The sequence below is a fragment of the Peromyscus leucopus genome, chromosome 14, assembly GCF_004664715.2.
Source record: "Peromyscus leucopus breed LL Stock chromosome 14, UCI_PerLeu_2.1, whole genome shotgun sequence".
Classification (NCBI taxonomy): Eukaryota; Metazoa; Chordata; class Mammalia; order Rodentia; family Cricetidae; genus Peromyscus; species Peromyscus leucopus.
Window position 1 is genome coordinate 70,107,842 of NC_051075.1, and position 21,060 is coordinate 70,128,901.

The window sequence follows — 21,060 nt, forward strand, 5'->3', positions numbered from 1 at the left end:
GGGGCCAAGACTGGGCAGAGAGGATGTCTTAAGAAAGGAAGGTGACATCTCCAGGGACATGTGCCACAGGCCAGCCCTTAGCGCAGGCAGATGGGTTCTCTCAGGATAAGCAAGTAAGGGACAGAAAGAGGTCTGAGCAGAGGGCCTGATGGGATTAGGTTCTCACTCAAACCTGCAGCCTAGAGACCTCAGATGATGCTAAGCCCCGCCCCAAAGGCTCTGACTCATAGATGTAAAGTAAGCTAGAGAGGTTGGGAATAGGTTATTTGGGGTTACACTCTTAGAAGCAGAGGGTCTCGGGATACCTATAAAAAGGAAAGAATCCACACAAACTGCAACAATGGCCCTGAACACTATATTGTCAGCTAGGTACCAGAGGCTGGACACACAGCCTGGCAGGGATAGAGCCTCATCACAGTTATTTAAAACACACCCACATTTAATTCAGTGAACACATGACATGATCATAGGCATGCTACAGGGCAAACCTAGAGGGACCCATCTACAGCTCAGAATCTCCTCTAGACACCCAGGAATCACCACTTGAAACAGGAAACTTGACTGTACAGAAGTCGGAGCTGAGGCCATTTCTGGCTAAAGAAACGCTCCTTTGTTTGCGTGACTGGGCAATTGCATTGTTCAGAGATGCAGCCACCCAGGGAGGAGACAAGCCCAAGAGGCTTCAGCAGGTGGGGTACGAATGGCCAAAAAGCAAGAGTGCATCTTGGTTCCCAGATCTTTGCGTTTGGTGCTAGCCTAGCTGCCTCCTTAAACAGGCATCAGAATTGAACATTAAAACTGTGTGGGTGGGGTATTTAAGATCGTACCCAGCAGCTGCCCCCTTTAAAGATCTGGCCTTCGGAACATTCCGGGCTGGATCACTTATCAAATGGAGATTGACTTTTATCCGATTAACCGATGGAGAAGCATCCTTCTCCATCTCACAGGAGCATTCTGGGGGAATAGCGTTCTGCAGACTGCAGGGGAAAGTTGGGTCTTGGCTTCCCTCCCGCTCGGCCAGTGGAAAATTACAAAGAGGACAGAGCTGTCCTCCGTCTCATCTTGTTCATCAGCTCTTCCCAGGCACAAGAAAACATAGAGAGGAACCCCCAACCCCCGAATAAAACCAATGAACGAGCCTTCACTTACCTGGGGCGGAGAGTAGTCTGGGAGGCGGTGGAGGTGGAGGCGGAGGGGGTAGAGGGGGTGGGGGCCGGCACTGGCAGATGTGTTGGCAGCTGTCAGTCACCTTAGAACAAGACTTCTGGGGCTCAGCATACGTCACCTGCAGATATGGACACAGCCAGGAGACATAGGAGGCCACGAGGCAGCTAAAAGCTGAACTGAATCTGCCCCAGGTCCCTTCCAGGTCACAACTTGGAATTCTTCATTAAGACCAAAGCAGGCAGAATAGCTAGGCCTCAGAGGGGTTATACCCAAAGAGTGGCAGCTAGACAGCACAAGTTAGGCCCTCACCTTTCTAGTCACAGCTCACCCAGCCTTTCTGTGTCTGTCGGGGGCAGGGTCCCACCCATCTTGGCGAGGGAAGCTATCTGGCTGGGCGTTGTTCTGCATCTCATATGACCAAGGGACAGGGTAACCTCCTGATGTTCTTTCTCTAGGTAGCATTCGAGTAGTTCGTGGTCAAATCATCCAATCTCCCAGTGGCCCCCAAGTCCTTCCTTACCACTCAGAGGACCACATGGCCCACAAGTCACGGCATAAGCAGCCCTTGGCAAGCCTCTACGCATCTGTCTCTTCCTCTCTCACCCTCCTGTCATCCCTGGCCATTGTATATGCTGTCCTGGTGGCTGGAATGTTCTCCAGTTCTCCCACCTGATCCACTTTGTCACCATTCAGCCCTGCTGTCACTTCTTTGGCCAGGCTGAACCTCTCCTTCTCAGAGGTTCCCTGGTATCAGGTCTCATTTTCGCTACTTCGTTCCAACCTGTCTTCACTGTGAGATTGTAAGCTATGCCAGGACAGGGCTATGCCTTGGTTTCCCTCTCACTATTAGAGCCAGCACCCCAGGGAAGGGCCCAGCACTCCCAGAGAGCTAGCCTTTGAATAAACAAACATCAAAGAATAGACTAGAACCTGTGCCTCATAGGTTTGGACCTGGGGTCTTCCCAAGATGGGTCTCTGTCTCTCGATGTCAGCCTACAGAAGGTTGTGATCAACAGTGATTCCTCACTCTACCTGTGTCCTGGAACCGCTCAGGCAGCTCCGGCACATTCCAGCCTTAGCCTTACCTATGACCAGGGAACTGAGCCTTTTGCAGGGGATCTGGGCCTGGGGTGTTTTGCTTTAGTCTCCCAGTCAAACACAGAGAGAGCTAGCCTGAGAACCATGGGTTAGACAGTTGCCCATGTTCCTCCACATGCAGAAGATTGTGAAGTCAGGAATCCAAAGCTGACTCCAAGACAAGAAGAAAGGAGTTAGGGGCAGTCCCTTGCCTCGGTGAGAAGCACAGTTAATTATTCTGGCTTCGTGTAAGCAAATAGAAGCACAGAAGAGCAATGTCCCTGTAACTTCCTCCAGTGCGTCATTGCAGGTGGGTCCCCTAGAGTCCCTCAGTTGTGTGAGAGGTGGCACAGGGCTGGGTGCTCCCTGTGCAGTTGGTGGCACAGCAGCTGCAAAGTGGGAGTCAGGGGGGCAGTGAGAGGTTGGACCAATTTAAAGCCCCAACTTAACACCTTAGAGGCCAACAGGCTTTTACAGACCGCCTCTTGGAATTTTAAAGGGCCACTGACTATGTCTCTGACTCTGGAAAGCAGCCCTGTCTCCAAGGGAAGGGTGCATCCTCAGAGAATGAGGGTCTTTCATTCTTGCACCGACATGACTCAGTTATCGGGTTGGAGGTAAGAAGAGCAGACTCTCTGCCATGTGTCTGAGTCCCTCCCCCAATCAGGCCTGACCCCTCTCCCTGCTCTATATCATCTCCATCTAAGACTCAGAGCTTGAGCATGTGAACTCCAGGCCATGCCCAGACAGAGCAATTACTTTTCCAGTCTCCAAGGCACACTCAACGCAGGAGCATTCAGGAAGAGCACATTGGTTTGACCTAGCCTTACACGATGACCTATTTTTTGTGAGAGGTTACAAGGGTGCAGATCCACGAGGGTGTTTAATAGGATGAAATGACAGGCAAGGAAATTGAGACCAACTTTCAAGACTGAAGGAGGAAGAAATGAAGGAGCTCGCATTTTAAAAATCAATGGATCCTGGGCTCTCATGTGAAGGCTCCAGAGACCCAAGTGAACAACAGCTCAAAAACCTGTCCTCACAGAAGGGCCAAGTCTGAGCTGACTGTCCTTGCCAACGGGTGAGCTCTATCTGGGGCCCCACTGGAGTTTCCTTTAGGTTGGTTCTGTGTGAGCCAATAACTGCTAAGTCCTCCCTCCACTGAACCCTTTACCCACCTGAAGGCTTCTCTTCATCTTTCAAAGCTCTTTCTTACACAGTCGTCTCGGACAAGCTGTGTTTGCAGCCTGACTTGGGCCTCCCTGTTCCCTGCTTTCTCTTCACCTTGCAAATATTCCTCTTTGGGGCAAGTGCCCCTGCTATTTTTTACTGCCTGTCTCTTCAGGCAAAACTACGGGTGTCTTGGAACAGACACCCAAGTGTCTGTGGTATGTGTTGTATTCGTCCTGAGCAAGTGACATGCTAAGCCCTGTTAGTGACATGCTGTCTTCATGAGGACTACAGATATGGGAAGCGTATTAGCTATACAATAGGTGAGACAAGGGATCAGCCTAAATAATGGGCTCAGCATCCTAACCAACCCTGTCAGAGCCCGGTGCCCGTCTGACGCTTTTCTCATTTGCTGTGGCGAGTTTAGTTTTACTCACAGCTCCAGGGACAGCCAGCCCATCATGGCAAGAAATACCCAGCAGCAGGAGGCTGATGCGGCTGGTCACACTGTGTCCATGTCAGGAAGCAGAGAGACATAAATGTGGACAGAGGCAAACAGGGACTTTATTGGGAACAGGGCTAGAGGTCATTATGGGATGGCCTGGCTGAGAATTTGGCTGCATTTTGCCCATGTCCTGAGAATTCAAGTTAGATTCAAGGCCAATTTGTGTGGCTCTCATATCCAGTGTGGATGTTGCCTCCTAAACATGTCCAGAACTTACCTACATCTCTCGATTCCCTCTGTTACTGTCCTACACCAGGTATCCATGTCTGCTGAGTAGCACCTGCCTCTTACCTAGTATTGCCTTGTTGAATTTGAATGATGGATAAACAACACCATAGCTGACAAATACCCTCAGGATTGTACAGAATATACTTATGCTAAAAGCAGAAACGGGCTTTGCACCTATCTGCTCTTGGCTCCCTGTCTTGTGCCCTGGAATCAGAATCCATCCTCCCTGCCGATCCAGGTTGAGATGTCTAAAGTGACAATCCGAGGCAGTGTCATGTCTGACTTTGAACTCTCCATTGTCCCCAGGAGTGAGTCCCAGGATCAAATCTCAACTTTAAGACAGTCGGGGGGCTTGCCTGCTCCTTTTCTCCCCAGGTCCTGCCTCATCCTTGCCCTTGGCTTCAGCCCGTCCCCTCTGTCAAGATGCTTCACCATCTCGTGTGAACTGGCCTCTCTCACACCTTGGTGGTGACACCTCAGTGGGAGTTTGCCTGGACTCTTTTCCCAGGTCTGAGCCGTTTGTTCCTCCTGAGAGCTTTTGCCTGCAATGACTTGTTTAAGGACCTGGCCAGCACAGCCTGCCAGGGCCACAAGGACAGGGACCACTAAGTCACTTGCACTCGCTACACAACTTGTCATCCAGGAGGTGCCCGGTCAATGCTGCTGCTGGAAAATGCCAGCTGAGGGAGCTGAGTGTAGGACTCAGCCCCACCACGTCTGGGAGAGCTTCACTTGGTGCCAGCACACAGGGACACATAAGGCCAAGATGCAAGCCTGTCTCTCTGGCACTCGCGTTAGACGAGCGCCCACAAGGATGATGGCTTCTGGCATCTTTTAAGGAGATAGGCCAGCACCACAGTAACTTGATGAGACACACTCCTGTCACACCTAATAAATCTGGTGCAGCCTGTCATCCTCTTCCCTTACAAGAAAACAAAACAAAAAACAAAAAACAAAAAAACACAACCACAACTAAAGTGAACTTAGAGAACCCTAAATCACAAAAGCTCCATTCCAGACACATTAAAGGGTGGAGGTTAAGGAATGTCCCCACCAACCTTTGACAATTAAAATGTCATTGACTTGAGCAACTCGGTGTCTTGTCTTGCCATAGCCAGAGGCTTCTGCCAATTTCAGGGGAGGAACCTGCCACACGAGGGACCCAGGTTTCTTGTCTCATTAACTGGCCCATTAATCACAAGATAGTTGTATCAGGCCTATCCTTCAACCCTCTGGAGGATTCTTAGGAAGAATGCTCATGGAGGCAGTGATGGCTATGAGCTCTTTCTCTGCATTGAGGGAACTCCTGCGACCTGACAGATTTATCCTCTCCACTTAGAGAGGAACACATGGCCTTATGGGCTTGCATTGCTTCTTCCTCCCTCCTGTGTTCCTTCCCGAATCCAGCTCTCCTGCTTTAAAAAAAAAAGACCCATTCATTCCCAAGCCCCCTTCCTTTCCTCTGCTCTCTCTGCCTTTATCATTTGTAGATTAATTTTCCAGAGCTTCAAGCCAAGATCTTGCCCATTCTATTTAACTGGAGGATTCTTTTCTAATTGATTTTCATGAGACTTGATTTGTATTGAGTTTGAGAATCTGAAACACACTCACACAATTGCTTTTGTCAAAGCTGCCTGGCTGTAGGAACACACAGAACGGGGTTGGTTTTGGTTTATTAGTCCTTTGAAGGGTAGGGCAGTGGCTCTTCTCTTTAGGGTCTCTCTAAAGTGCAGGGCAGCCAGCACTCTAGTCTCAAGGCAATATTATCAGTGCTCTCTCGGTCCTAACTGAAAGATCTTTGGGAAGACAGAACGAAGCATGTGAAGGCACAGACAGGTAAGCTCTGCCATGGAGCCCAGCTAGAAATTGAACCAAGGGACCTAGTCTCAATGGCCCAAGTGTTGAGAAGTGACAACTTTGAATCCTGAGGACACAGACAAAGCAGTTATAAGCCAGAGGCAGGCCAGAGCAGGGGAAGCAGAAGCATTGGACTGTGCTGGGGGTGGGGTGCCTCTAGAGAGTGGTGGAGATGGGGGTATCTGCCCAGTGGATGGTAGGATAAGTAGCGCCTTACATCCCAGTAACAGCAGGGACAGCTTCTAACCACGTTTCCTGTGGTCCAGGTGAAGTACCAAGTAAACAAGTACTGACCCCATAGCAGTAAGAAAGGAGAAAGCCGGGATCAGAGAGCTTCAGTATGCTTGGCTGGTGAGGACAGCTGGGCATGGGGATTCTGGGCGGGACTAGAGAACATCCCATCCAAGCCTCTCTCTGCCTTGAGGAGTAACTGCAGTTGGTGGGCTCTTGCTTAGTCTCTGCCCTGGAGACTGGGGGACCAAAGGTGAGGGATTTGTCCTCTGGTGGTCTTGACAGATGTTCTGTGTGAATGGTGGCCCAGGTGGCAATAATTCATCCACCTCCCCAGCCACTACTTACAAGAGACAGCCCCCACCCCAGGTAGAAGACAGTAGGAAGACTAATTTGAAGTTTAGGGGTGGAATCTGGTAGGAAACAAAGGACCATAGTGGGATCCTTTCTCTTTTTAAGTTCGTTTCTTTTCCCAAAGGCTGCAGCAGAGATAACTATGAGGTCTCAGCACCTTTCTGTGCCAAGTTCGGTCCTGCAGGCCTCAGGCCACAATTGAAGCTCCTTATGAAGTTTATCTTTTGGGGGTCAGAGCATGCTGTAGTTGAACAGCTTTTTTTTCTTCCCAACTGTCCCCAGGACCAGTCAGTGGGTGGCTATAGGGAGCGCTCTGAAGTGACCCCACCCCTACCCAGGAGGCCTCTACCCGCCTCTCACCTGAACGAAGCCCCAGAGTGGGTGAAGCGCACAGTGCAGTAGTAGTGAGGGCCAGCAGCAGCCACGGCGCAGCACCAGGTCCCGGAGTAGCATCTCGACCCGCGGCGCCCACTGGTGGGCTAAACTGTCCAAGGGAGCAAGGCTTGAGTCAGATGGACACGGCGCCGGCACAGTAGCATCAATTCCGGTACCAGCGCGGTGAGAACTCAGTTGCCCTGCACTTTGGGGCACCTGCGCAAAGCAAGCCTTCATCTTCGTTCCAGCGTGCACACTTGCTCACTCTCAATGCATCCCAGAACTCACACCCTATCCTGGAGCAACCGTCCTCCCCCTCAGAATACTGCGTGCACACCTTGATCCCATGCACGCCTCCAGAAACATTCAAACACACTTACTGAACCTCATACAGCCCCAGAAACTGCCATGCACAACTCTGACGAGGAGTAAGCTTCAAACCCAGCGAAAACCACTCTGCGCGCGCACACGCACTGTGACCCCCATGCACTGCCACCGACTCCCGCCCGCACACTCCTTGACTCTGCATGCACAGTACCACCAAATCACTCTCGGCGTGCAATCTCTCTGCCCCAGGGACTACACTGCGCACACTGCCACTTAGGCACCCCCGTGCGCGCCCCCATTGGCCGCCCAAGCCCCAGCTCCTGCTCCCGGGTAGGCGTAGGTTTTCCCGAACGTTTTCATGCCCGCCCGCACCCCTCCAATGCCACACGCCACCTTGTCTGGCGGCGACCCCCACCGATCGTCTATACTGGGAAGGGAGGTCAGGGTTCCCCTCACAGCAGCTCTGTTTCTCAACGGCAGGACGGCCCCCATTTAAAGCCAGCCGCCTCCCCAGTCCCCCGCCCTCTAGGCGGGGCCTCCAAGCTCACCCTGGCGGCTGCGCGGGCGCTCGGGGGCTTCACACGCAGAGGAAGAGCGCGGGGCGCTGAAGCAAAAGTTTGCGCGCCGCTTGGGCCTCTAGGGCAGCTGATCTGGGGACCCGGGGTGCGGCGCGCTCGCACGGGGCTCCGGGCTGCGCTTGGCCGGGCCCCGGCCAGGAAAGGCGGCCACCCCGAGCCCGGGGCCCGGGTTGACTGCCCAGGCAGAGGGCGGGGAAAGTGTCCTCGGATCCTTGGGGAGCCGACCGCCGGAGCCCTCCTCCAGCCCTGCCGCGGGTCCCTGCGCCGCCCGGGTCCCCGCCCTTCCCGGTGGCGCCGCGCGGTTGCCCGGGGCGCTGGGTGCCTGGGCCCTCGGGAGACAGCGGGCGAGAGGCGCCGGCCGGGAGCGCCCGCTCCGGCAGCAGGGCCGCGGGCGGAGGCGAAATAAATAATGCACGAAAAAGGAAAACAGACGTGAGCGGAGCCAGAGCCTCGCCCGCCTCCCTCCCGGGCTGCGCTCCCGCCCGCGCTCCCCGCCGCCGCGGCCGCCAGCGCCGCTGCAGTGATTCCTCGTCTCCATCTAGCGAGGCTATTGTGTATTGGGCGCTTAATAATTTATATATTCACCCTAGAGGCTGAGGACTCCCAGTGACAGTGGCTCCTGCTCCTGGCTTGCCCTTCCCTCAAGTTCACCCCCAGGCTCCTGGAAGGTGATAGTGAGATCTGACTAGTGGGGCCCCTGTCTGTGCGCCATCCTCCCGGAGGACGCCTTTCCCTGCAGGCTCTGCAGGTGCTGGGCTGGGACTGTACAGGCTAGCCCTCCAGTGCAGTGTATCTGACCTCCCTCCAATTGGCAGTCATGACCTTAGGACTCTCCTTCATTACTCCACTGAGTCTTGGGGGGAGTCGCGACACCTCAAGGAGAATCTTTTCTCCAGGACTTTTCCTCTACCATCCGCAAAATGTTTGAAGCAAGATTATCAACAAGTCGGTTCTTCAGGAAGGAAGGAGCTGGTTGCTTCTCGTTCAAACAAGCTCCTGCCTCACAGAAACCTTCGCGGGCGCCACAGAGGCGCCCTGCTCATCTGGTGATAGCGCTTTATAAGCACTCCGATGGCCTGTGGAGATGGGAGTGTGACAATTCCAGTCAAAGTCCCCAAGAGCTGGGCAATCCTGTTTGGGGGTTGGGCGAGAGAACCAGTGGCTTAAAGTGAAGGGTAGTACCACAGCTCACTGGTTTAAAAAAAACGTTACTTAGTTCCCCTTGACACTCCAGGTAAACCCACACCTAAGTATAAACCACTCTGCAAACTAGGTTTTGGACCAATTTTCCAGCAACTTCCTTTATCCAGCGCATGTAGCAAGGCCTTTCCTTCTTAGTGCATGCCTGGCTGGGGTACTTGTGTGCCTTACGTATGCCCAGTTCTATACAGCAGATGTGAGTGAGGTCTTGACCCTTCCAAGAACCCAGGGTCGGGTAAGGGAACCAATAACACCATCATTGCCAGTACTTTAATATTCCACTATCACTAAGAGGGGCCTGCACTTATGAAGAGTAGAGGAACGGAAGCTGAGGCAAAGACTGACTGCCAGGATAGAGTGACCTAGAGAACAGGTCAATAATGTTGTTAATCCCTTAGGCAAAAGCATGGAGACATTTGCCCCTTCCTGAATTCAGTCATTTGTTCAGTACAGTAGCCACAAGCGTGCAGTAGGTGCCAGGCACAATACAACAGAAACAAATGTAACAAATCACGTACTTTTACAGCCAGGGAGAAGGGATGGGAGAAAGGAGCTTCCCAGGACAGTGTGGAAGGGAGAGCGAAGCATCAAACTAAGGCCTGTCCATCAGCTGGGATTAAATGATTGCTGGATGTTTTCATGTCTTTGAAAATGTAGCTTAAGCCAGTTGGAATATTTTGCCCAGTACAGGACTCCAGTCTTTAGCTAAGTCAACAACATCAGATACCTGGAGCCCTTTGCTACTTGAAAATATTACTTATGCCACATTTTAAGTTCAGTTCTCATAGTCCTGGTAGGCTAAGGCTATTGTTCTGTTTGAAAAGTCCAGTATAGTGTTTTTGTTTTGTTTTGTTTTAACTTTTTGGGGGCCTGCCACCCAGCTCCCAAATAAATTCACAGAGACTTATTCTTACTTATGAGTGCCTGGCCTTAGCTTGGCATGCTTCTAGCCAGCTTTTCTAACTTAAATTATCCCATTTCTCTTTAACTAGGTTTGGCCTCTGAGCTTTTACCTTTCTTTATTCTATATATCTTTCTTTCCCTCTTACTCTGTGGATGGCTGTGTGGCTGGCCCCGGGCATCCTCCTCTCCTTCTCTTTTTCTTGCTCCTTGCTCTTCGATTTTTCTCTTCCCAAGATTTCTCCTCCTATTTATTCTCTCTGCCTGGCAGCCTAGCCTAGCCTTTCCCCTGCCTCACTATTGGCTGTTCAGCTCTAGAATGCAACACATCTTTGCACCATTACAGCATAAATGAATGTAACACATCTTAAACTAATATTTCACAACAGCCCAGAGATGTTCCTAGCCAGAATCACATAGCTCTTGCCCTAAGATACACAAATATTAACTTCTGATTACAGGGTTAAGACATTCCGGGCTGGGGTGTATGTAGCTCAGTTGTTGGAGTGCTTGCCTACCATGCACAAAGCCCTGGATCGGTTCCTAGGTACAGCATAAAGAGCATACAGTCCTAGTACTCAGGAGGTAGAGGCAGAGCCAGGAAGATGAGAAGTTCAAGGTCATCCTTAGCTACATAGCAAGTTGGAGGTAAGCCTGGGTGGGTTTGTATGTTGGTATTTGGTTTTCCAATTCTGGATTTAACCTATGTACCTCTGGAGAATCACCTGGTCCCCAGCTTCCTAGCTCATCTGACACTGGGGAATGTTACAACCTCCCTTAGAATGAAGACCATCTTTCATGACATCGAAGGACCAAGGGAGGTCAGCCTTTCTGGACTCCTGTGACTTATGGTAGCTAGTTACAAGAGTCATCAAGCAACTTCACCAAGAGACTTTTACCACTCCACCTTGGGAAAACGTGGGCCGGTGAAAGAGGAGAGATGAAGGATGAAGGGAGACCTGACTGTGGAGTCTGCTGGCTCCATGTGGCCTCTCAGAAGCTCACCCAGAGGTGTGACAGAGCATCAGCAACATCTGAAGCTGTGGTAGTTTGACAACACCCAACCTTGTGTCCGCTTCTCTTTCCCTTTTCCCTTATTCCTGCTGCTCTGGGGCTTTGGTCCTCACTAAAGAGTATCTGCCAGGTTTCTCCAGAGGAGTGGAATGAACAGAACAGACTAATAAGAGCTGATTTACTAGATGGGTGTACACAGTCAGAGGCAGCATAGTCCCACAGGGTATGGCTGCAGGCTTAAGAAACCAGGAAATAAATTACCCAGTGCGAGAAGCTGGGAACCTCAGAACAAGAGAACAACACCACAGCCCCAGATGAAGGCAGCTGGCTTGGAAGCTTGGAGCATCACTGATGCAAATCCAAAGTCAAAGAGTCAAAGAGAATCCAGGCCTGATGTCTGCAGATGATGATAACAGCCCCCTAAACAAACAATAACCGATCAAGAGGGGTGGCTTGTGCCCTCTTATCTAAGCAACCCCCTTGGCTTTTTCTCTGGAACCAGCTCACAGCTCATCAGATGGGCTTCTCACATTTAGGATGTGGCTTCCTGGCTCAGTTCTCTGATGTGTCAACTGTTTCCAGAGAAACTCTCACAAAACACCCAGAGTGAACACCTGTCTTCTATGCATTTCCATCTAGTCTACCTCGTAGACCCCCCAGGCATGGCTTTGCTCACTGAAACAAATCGATGGGAGAGCCAAGTCCGACATCCCTTCTAGAAAGTCTACTTGGTAGCACTATTTGTAGTGTATGGAGGTTGTCCCTGATCCTTAGGAGACAGTGGAAGGTGGTGCTTGCTTACAGGGATGGCTGATCTTGGTTGTCACCCCGGCTAGATTGATTTTTTAAATATTTAATTGTATGTACGTGGAGGGGTGTGGATGCATGCCCAGGAGGACAGGAACTTTCAGAAGACTGCATCAGATTCCCTGGAGCTGGAGTTAGAAGCAATTGTAAGCCACCTGACATGGATGCTGAAAACTGAACTAAGGTCTTCTGGAAGAATAGAAAAACACTCTTAACTGCAAAGGGACCTTTCCAGCCCCAGCATAGCAGTTCCCAAAGCTTCATCCACAGCTCATGGGAATGAGAAATCGCTGGAAAGCAAAGCTCTATGGGATCCAGCAGCTCAGAGTGAGAGCAATAGCTGTTGTAAGGATGTGGCATTGGTCAGGTGACTTTTTCTGGCATCATTTTACATTGTAAGAATAAAACAATAAGCTTATAAAACTGGTTGCCCACTTAAGCCATGCTTTGTAAAAGCTTGAGGAACACCCACATGACAGACTGAAAGCTAAGCCCAGGATCTAGTTAGAAGGGGAGCTGGCAGGAAGGGGACCAAACGCATAGCCACGCAGGTGTCTTAATCTAAATCAGGGCTGCTATAGGGAAAAGGCTGGGCCTTCTGATCTGGTGTAGAGACATCTGACTAGATAAGCCTGGAGATGTTTGATGGCCAACGCCCCCTAATGTTTCTGGAAGGCAGGTTGATTTTTTTTTTTTTAACCTTTGTTAAAATAGAACAGTGTCATTTGCCCTGGGTACGACAGTGACCTCATTGGAGCGGGAACCTTGCAAGATGATTGTCGTTCTCATAGCCTTAGCCTTTGGTAAACATCTCCTCCTCTGAGGCATAAGGAAAAGGTCTGGGAAGGCAACATCCACTCCTTTGGGAAGTTCGACAATGGCTGTCCTCTGAAAGCTGGAAGCTGGCTTCGATGATGGGAGAGAGAAATAAATTCGCTCGCATGAGTGGAGGCCAGTGTGATGGCAAAGGCCAGGGACATACCCAGTCACGAGACACAACATAGGCATAATTTTCACAATTGGCATCAAGTCGGACAGGGCTATGAGGTTGAGCTATGAGATCCTTATCAATGACCAGTAGATCACCATATAACTAGGGGTGAGACAAAATGTGTTGATTGGTATATAAACCTTTGTGTATGTGTGTGTTCATGTATGTGTGTGGGAGTGTACATAAAGATGTGCATGTGTTGGTGAGTGCATGTTTGTGGTGTTCCTCAGATGCCTTCAACTTGGATTTTTGAGACAATCTCTCTCTCTCTCTCCCTCTCTCTCTCTCTCCTCCCTCCCCTCTCTTGGGCCCGGGGCTCACTGACTCAGCTAAGCTGGCTGGTGAGCCATGGAGCCCAGGGAGTGTCCTGTCTCAGCCTCCCCAATGCTGGGTTTATAAGTGTGCACCACTGCACCTGGATTTTACATGACTGTTGAAGATTGAGTGTATGTAACACACATGTTTATTATGTATATACATGTATGTATAAGGGGCTGGGAACATGGTTCAGTCAATAAAGTACTGGCCTTGCAGCATGAGAACCTGAGTTAGATCCCCATGTGTGTGCACATATGTACATGTACACCCACACGCATGTTCATTCAGACATACATAAACACACCTACACATACAATAAAAGGAAAAGGAAGAGCCATGCAGCCGAGCATCCTGATGACCAAATAATAGCAATCCAACAATGGGTGACTTAAGGTCAGTCTTGAGTGACTCCAGAAACAACAGTCTGCTGCTAGACAGTTGGCCCAGATTCTCATGTTGGAAATATCTATTGAAGCTCTTCCTCAATTTGCATCTCTGGCCTCAAGCAGGAGCTTCACCTGAAAGTCCAATAGCAGGAAAAAGGGACCAGAACTTCAACCACATACAGACTGGTATAACATACTGATGCTAGCTGGGAATAGGCTATTGTTGCATTCATCTCTGTTCATGGGTAGGGATGAAATACAGGAGAGGCGGCCTGAGGTGTAGACTTGAGCTGCTTCCCATGAGGGAGATAAATGGCTGGGACAATAGTTTAAGCATGTGAAAATAACACAAGTAAAATCAAATGGTGTAGGGAGCCTGTAGATGATGAATAGATAGATGCGTGGAGAGCATGAAGGCAGGGCCATCTCTCACTTGAGGTCATCCATTGCCAATGTGGCTGTCAGCAATCGGTTGGGCGGGATGGCAGGGCTTCTCCCATTAATTCCGCTGTGCTTCCATGGGCAAAGGAATGATCCACAGAAGAAGGAACTGTGTCACCCAGCTTAGAAATGAGCTCTCCTGGACTGGAGAGCTATTCCCTGGGATGTAGTAAGAGTCAGTGGATATGTTTCCAATAACTAAAATGCACAAGTCTAGGAACCAAGCGAAGGAGGCAGCTTGGCCTGAGTCCGGTTGCTGAGGAGAAACCAGCAGAAGCTATGCCTCTTGTCCCGGCAATCTTGGGCTTCAAAGAATTAATGGTCCTGGATCCCAGGGTGTGAAACATCCATCAGTGCAGGGGTCCCGTGAAACTGGACACTGATTGTGACCTGACCAATGGACCAGGAGTAAGAGGGACTTCTGGAGGGGATGGGAGCTAGGGTTACTATCACACAGTGAGGGCAGGGAAGACTATGCCTGGTGCTATGAACTGCATTTGGTCTCCCCGAATGCACACATGGAGGCTCTAACTCTCAGTGTGGCTGTATTTGGAGACAGCGCACTCAGGAGTAATCAAGCTTAACTAAGGCTATGGTTGAAGGTGGGGGCAATCCCACCTTATTTTTCAAAAGTAAGAAAAGCCATAGCTAGATAGTGCTGTCCCTCACCCTAGAGGAAAAGTCATGGTTGGGACAAAGTGGTAGAAGCTGTTGGCCTCCCCAGAGACTGACCCTGCTGAATTTTGGTCTGGAACATCCAGCTTTTGGAACTGTAAGAAAATCAGGCCCTGTTGTTCAGGCTATGCAACCTGTGATGTTTATGTTATGGCTCTGGCAGCCTGAGATCTTCATTACAGGCAACTGCAAAACCCAGACACCCTCAGGTTAAGAATCGCAGGTGGAAGCCTAGAAGGGGAGAGGGGTAAAGGGAAGAGAGTGGATGTCAATCATGGCCCTGGACAGCTGCAGGAGGACAACTCCAGCCTAGCTTACTAATCTTTTCCATCTTTTTTAGGAAGTTGGCATTGACCACATCAACGATTAGGCTTTCTTTCACTCTTGGATTGATGGTAATTTGGTCCTTAAATGAGATGTAAATATCATAGGGCAGGAGCTGCATCTGTGTCCGTCCATTTCCTGTCAGAGAACCTTAAGTCTAAGGAATTCATAATGGAAGAAGCTGCTCTTGGCTCCTGGTTCTGGAAGCCCAAGAACATGGCACCAGTACCTTCTCAGTTTCTTTGCAAAGCCACGTGTCAGGAAAGGCAACTAGAGAATGCTAACTTGCTTTCATAGGAAGCTGCTCATAGGAACTCAGGAGCATCTCTGAGGGTGGAGACTTCCTGATCAGCCTGTAAAAGTCTTACCATTTCTGGACACTTGCACACCGAGGCAGTGAACTTCATGGTGAGTTTCGGTGGGGACAATCCACATTCAAGCCACACAAACTCAGAAGAGAACATGAGCTAGGCCATAGCAGATTGTTTGGGCAAGGCCAGGTCTACTTTCTCTTCCTGCTGCTAAGTGGAGAGAGCAGAAGTTGCCACCATTGTTCTGTCTCCAGATGTCTCCAACTGTCCCGCCCTCCCTCAAGTGTTCAGCTAACACTGAGCATGGCTGCCATGGTCCCCACCGTGGGAGAGGTATTGAAGCAAAGGTGTCTAACCCGGGTGGAAGGTTCTGGAATCTCAGAACCTTTGTCTAACCAACCTCACACCATGAGGAGCAGCAGCCGCTTCCCCTCCAGCTGTCAATATGGGGTTGAGAAATATACTTAAAAGTGTCGGAGAGCTAACTCTCCAGGGGATGGACTTTGATCAATGATAGGGTCCAGGAAGCTTTGCGGATGATTTATCTCTCTTTCTTCATCTGCTGCTCCATATGGCTTAGTCTAATATGTCTTGTGCAACTGAACAGCTGGCTGTGTTCCCTGGCAGGACTGCGGCTGGCTCAGCATCATCCCGAAGTTGTCCTCCTTCTTATCCTGCCTCCCTTGCTCTCTCTCCTTCTTCCTACCCTGGATTTCACACCCGTGATGGGTTGTTACAAGTTTCTCCTACAGTCTTCCTGGGGTACCTCATTTGGTGTATACGACCACAACCTCTGGGACCCATCAAACCCCTTATTTTATGGGCCCCAGAGGTTATGCCATATACATCAAGTGAACTGCGACACCATAGTAACCAGGACATTATGTATCTGGACCATCTGTGTGGCTGCAAGGAATCAAATGAAGTGGCTCCTTAAGTATGCAGATGGTTTTCTTTAGGCTCTCACCAGGCATTGTGGAATATATGAAGGGTCATGGGTTTGAGGCTAGCCTGGGCTACATAGCAAGACTGTCTCAGAAACAGACAGACAAACAAATAGATCTGGGCTCTTGAGTTCAACCCTGTGACTATCACTACTTAATCTTTGAGGAATTTCCTAAAACCTGACACCTGGCCCTCTCCCGTTGTGGACTATAATAGTATTTCGATATAATTAAGTCACACAGATTTTGGAAGAATTAACACAGATGATTCCTGAAGCTTACCAGATAGCAGCTGGTTGAAGGGGAAACCACTGTCTGTAATGATTTTGAGGGGTAAAGGGAAATGTGTTGCAAGAGTGTGAATTGACATCAGGGGTATTCTTGAACAAAATACAAAGAAAACAATGGAAACCCATTTGGCAAAGAGATGCTCATCATTGAGCTTGGAAATGAGGCAAGCCCATTTCATTTTGAAATGCTGCAAATAAACACAGTTGTTACAAAGACACTGACATTATCCCAATTGTTCACTACCTCCGGTTCAACTAACTATGTGACTGCCAATAGCGCACTTCACAAGACAGCTATGTCTCTGTAGAGAGGAGATTTCACTAGTTCACTGGGTCTGAGGGAGGGGAGCCCCATGTTTCTCCTGTGCTTTGTCAGAGACATCACTGGTCCTTCTGAGGCTTGTCCCATTCTCTGTCAATGACCTAAAAGCCAAGCAGTAATCTCTCCTGAGTGGTGTGTGTGGACCACATTATTCATATCTGCCCTGTATACACACACACACACACACACACACACACACACACACACACACACACACAGAAAGAGAGAGAGAGAGAGAGAGAGAGAGAGAGAGAGAGAGAGAGCGACAGACAGACAGACAGACAGACACACATACACACACACACACACAGATACAGACAGATGCAGAGAGACAGACAGACACACACACATACACTTTGGTGGCAGTGCTGCCCATCAAGCCCAGGTCATCAAGAGTGCTAGGCCAACTCTTTTCCATGGAGTCGCATCTCCAGCCTTCTTGTTGCCCTTTCTTAAACCCTGAGAAGGAGCCAAGAGTTGGAAAAGTTTTCACGTCTGGGCATGGTTGGTTGTTACTCTGGCCCAGTGCCACGTTTCTACATCAAAAGAGAGTCCAAACAAGGGATCCAGAGAACATTTGGTTGGGGCCACTTGGCTGACCACTCCTTTGGCCAGGACAGTTGAGTCCAAATGCCAGCCCAGCAGGCTGAGCCAGCTCGGTCGCCTGGATTGAGCTGATCACCGGTGTGTGTTGGGGCAGTTAGAAGACACCAGAAGGAAGAGAGTCCTGTTCTCTGAGGTCTCTCGTTCTCATAGGGGAAGAAAAGCATGGACAACACTAAACTGCAAATGGGACCATGTCTCCTTCCTGCCTAAAATGATCCAGAAGACACCCTAACATAGCCTTTGAGGACCCTCCACCCTAGATCCCTTCCCCTTCTGGCTCATCATACCTTTATGCTTCAAGTTTCTTCTGTTCCCAGCAAATGCCTGCTGGTATACATCTCCTGTCTTTGCTCACACTGACTCCTCTGCCCAGAATCCTTCTCTTCCTGGGAACCTCGGCTAATTCCTATAGGCTCCTCCTGTCCCTCTTCTCTCCTTCTCAGACATAGCACAGTACACCTCGCAATGGAGTCTAATCATGTGTAAGTGAGATGGGTCTGATGTGGGCTTATGTGTTGGAGCTTAGTTCTCAGGGTGGTGATGCTAAGAGACAGTGTGACCTCTAAGGGGCAGGGTCTAGTGGGAGGTAGTTAAGTCATTGCAAGCACTGCCCTTGAAAGGGATTCTGGGATTTCTTATGTGAATATGAGTTATCATGTAAAATGAAGACTTCCCTCACTGCTCTGACTTCCCGAGTTTCGCACAAGAGTCCAACATGATGATGTCTACCATTGGGCCCTCACCGATCTTAATTTTTAAAATTTCAACCTCAGGCTGGAGACATGGATGGTTCAGCAGGAAAGAGCAAGTGCCGCTCTTGCAAGGACCTAGAACCCATGTGTGGAGGCTCACAATTCTGTAATTCTCTCAGGGCATCTAACATCTTTGGTCTTCTCAGGCACTCACGTGCACGTGGGTGTGCAGCCATCCCTCCCACATATGCTTAATTAGAAGTAAATCCTTAAAAATGTATTTAAAAAGAAAGTTTCCAACATCTAAAACTGTAATCTAAATGAACCTCCTTTCTTCGCAAAGTGCTCAGCCCCAGGTATTTTCTTACAGCAACAGAAAGCAGATTGGGACACGGTGTAGCATGCTCTCAGAAAAGTCCGCAGGGACAAGTCTGACCTTGGTGTCACTTGGCTCCAGGACAAATCTGCGCAGTTTTCTGAAATTTTCTGAGCCTCAGGATTGCTGATTGTAGAGTGAAGAAGGGGATGACACCCTGCTTGTCTGTAGTGAGCGATATTAGAAACAATGCCAGTCAAGCCTCTAGACCAGGGCCCTCCACAGAGCAGGCCCACGTGAAATCCTGGCCCATTCATAACTGCAAGTCTCCTCCTCTAGCTGGGAGTCTGCTCTCCATCTCTGAGTCTAGGAGATTAGTGAACACATCCAAGAGGGCTGGCATCATTACATGAACAAACCCAATGCAGTGAGCAGGGTCCCCCTCACCTCTCCTCCACAGCCTTTCTGTGTCCCCTGATGTAGGAGGCACAGGAGGTCTTTGTGCTCACAGATAAGCTCTAGGGGAACCTAGGATGTTAAGCACACAGGGTTGTTCCTTCAGGGAAGGAATACAATAGCTGTTACCCACCCAGAAGGCTGTGTGCAGATGTGCTTTCCAGCCTGGCGTTCCTGGCTCTAACCGTGCAGCTAGAGACTTTTCCTGCACTAGACCCTCCCCGGACCCTTATCACGAGCTAGTTTTTCTCAATCCACCTGTAGAACCCCTCTTTAGGGACTTTACAAAGAGTCTCTGTGTTGCTGCATCTGATTTGCTGGTCTGATTTGTAGTTAGCTTACTTTGTTCCTCATGGAGATTTATGTGTGCTTCATGGCACACATGAGATTGTGTTAATTATCACCAGAAAAGTTTTCACCAGTGTTGTGCTTAAATATGCCTAAAATAAACTACTCAGGATCAGGCTCCAGAAGTTTGAACCAACCCTGGGTACTGGGTCCTGCTGAGCCAAACTGAGTCTTGTCTCCCATGGTATGCCTCTCTGCAGCCTGTTGAGGTCACAGACACCCCCCATTCCCCATGACTCCACCTCAGCCACCTTGTTATTTCTCAAACCCTCTGACCTGAGTTTGCCTCAGCCTGGTCATTCCTGATGTCTAGACAGCTCTTCCCCAGGGTCACCAGGGCCCACTCCCTCACTCAGGTGCCACTCTGTCAACAATACACACGTCTATGCTTTGAATACTTAGTGTCATCCAATTTCATGTTGAGGCCCTGATTCCAATGCAGAAGCTGGGACCTATCGGGAGGTTTTTAGGATCCGAGGGTTCTGCCTCTCACTGGATGAGTGCTCCAATGGAAAAGACTTGATGCTGTGGGCTCACACCCTCTGCTCTGGAGACACATAAGCAAGGGTATTCCTGGGGGTGGTGCAGCCTCCAAGATGCAGTCTTGGAGACAGAGACGGGGCTCTTGCCAGATGCCAAACCTCCCAGCACTTCAGTCTTAGACTTCCAGACCTCTGAAACTGTGACAAATGAATGTCTTCCCTCTGTAAACCAAGCCCCCTCAGCTATTCTGTGACGGCAACACCAAACACACTGAGACACCTCCCCAGACAGCCCTGCCTTATTTACACTCTAACCCACTGGCTCTTGACTTCCCATGCAGAGATCAGAGCACAGTTTGTAGGAACTGGGTCTTTCCATTCACCGTGTGGATTGTGAGGATCACATTCAGGTCCCCAAGGCTTGGTGGCAATCATGTTAACCTACTCTCGCTTCCGTCCGTATCTGATTCTTTCTGATACGCACGTTATGTTATACATCTGTTTTGTTGATGACTTGTCTCCCTCACTAAAAATCGAGTTCCATGTGAGCATGAGTCCAGCTTCCTTCTTTGTTGCTTAAAGCAGAGACTGCACACGGTATCCCCTCAGCCCACAGATGGTTTCAATGGAGTTGATGAGCAGCTCCTCTGTCTCCCATACCCTAAGCTCCTGATGCAACATATCACTGCTTCTTTGCCTGAGAGCCCAGAAGTCTATGTAGGAGCCCAAACCAGAAGGGGTGGTGGCACCTGGACTATAGTACCACTTACATCAACAGGTCAGGTGACCATGAGCATGCCCAGACTCTGCTTTGCACAGCTAGTTTAAAGATCTCTGCACTTCTTTAAGGGCCGTGGTGGAGGGAGGCCCTGTCTCCACTGCAGTACCTGACTCCTTAACACCAGCTCATCTGGCTTCTCGTCTGGCCCTGCCCAATCCCCTCACCCCATCTCTGTTGCTTTTCTCATTTCACACAGAAACCCTGGGCACCCTGACTTGTCCTCTACTCTGCTTTTGGGAGGACTTCGACTGGGAGGCCAGCTGCCATGTTCCCAATCTGGAGTGCAGCCCCAGAGTCAGGGTGCTCACTCACCACAGCCCAACCTGTATTTGCTCAGTGAATGAATGGGAAGAGACAATTTGCAAAGTTCTACATCCTGTGTCTTGCTTTATGATTAAAGGTTTGGGTGACTTTTCCTCCAAGGGGGAACTCGCTGAATTCTACAGCTTCTTGTTTACAGTGGGATTTTCTGGGAATGGCTTCTGCCTGGAAACCTGTCTGGCTCTGGGTTTTGTAGATCTTTCAGGGAGGGAGGGCTTTGCCATTTACTTTAGTTAGAAATGTCAGGAGTACCCAGGAGCTCAGAG

At 49.9% G+C, this 21,060-nt stretch overlaps 1 protein-coding gene across 3 annotated transcripts in view; it reads right to left on the reverse strand.

Moving 5' to 3' along the window:
- The window catches only part of Prima1 (proline rich membrane anchor 1), a 56,094-nt gene extending 47,775 nt beyond the window's left edge, over nt 1-8,319 (reverse strand). For 2 of the 3 annotated variants that reach the window (XR_005092789.1, XM_028888260.2), the window contains exons 1-3: nt 7,685-7,772; nt 6,950-7,073; nt 1,150-1,285 (exon numbers count right to left, since the gene is read on the reverse strand). Coding sequence is in view for 2 of the 3 variants with exons in the window: in XM_028888260.2 (XP_028744093.1) it covers nt 1,150-1,285; nt 6,950-7,042 (229 nt within the window). In the remaining variant the exon portion in view is untranslated. Of the gene's footprint in view, nt 1-1,149; nt 1,286-6,949; nt 7,074-7,684; nt 7,773-7,839 lie in introns of those variants that run through there. The other variant, XM_028888261.2, reaches the window with a different exon arrangement.
- Nucleotides 8,320-21,060: the final 12,741 nt, after the last annotated feature.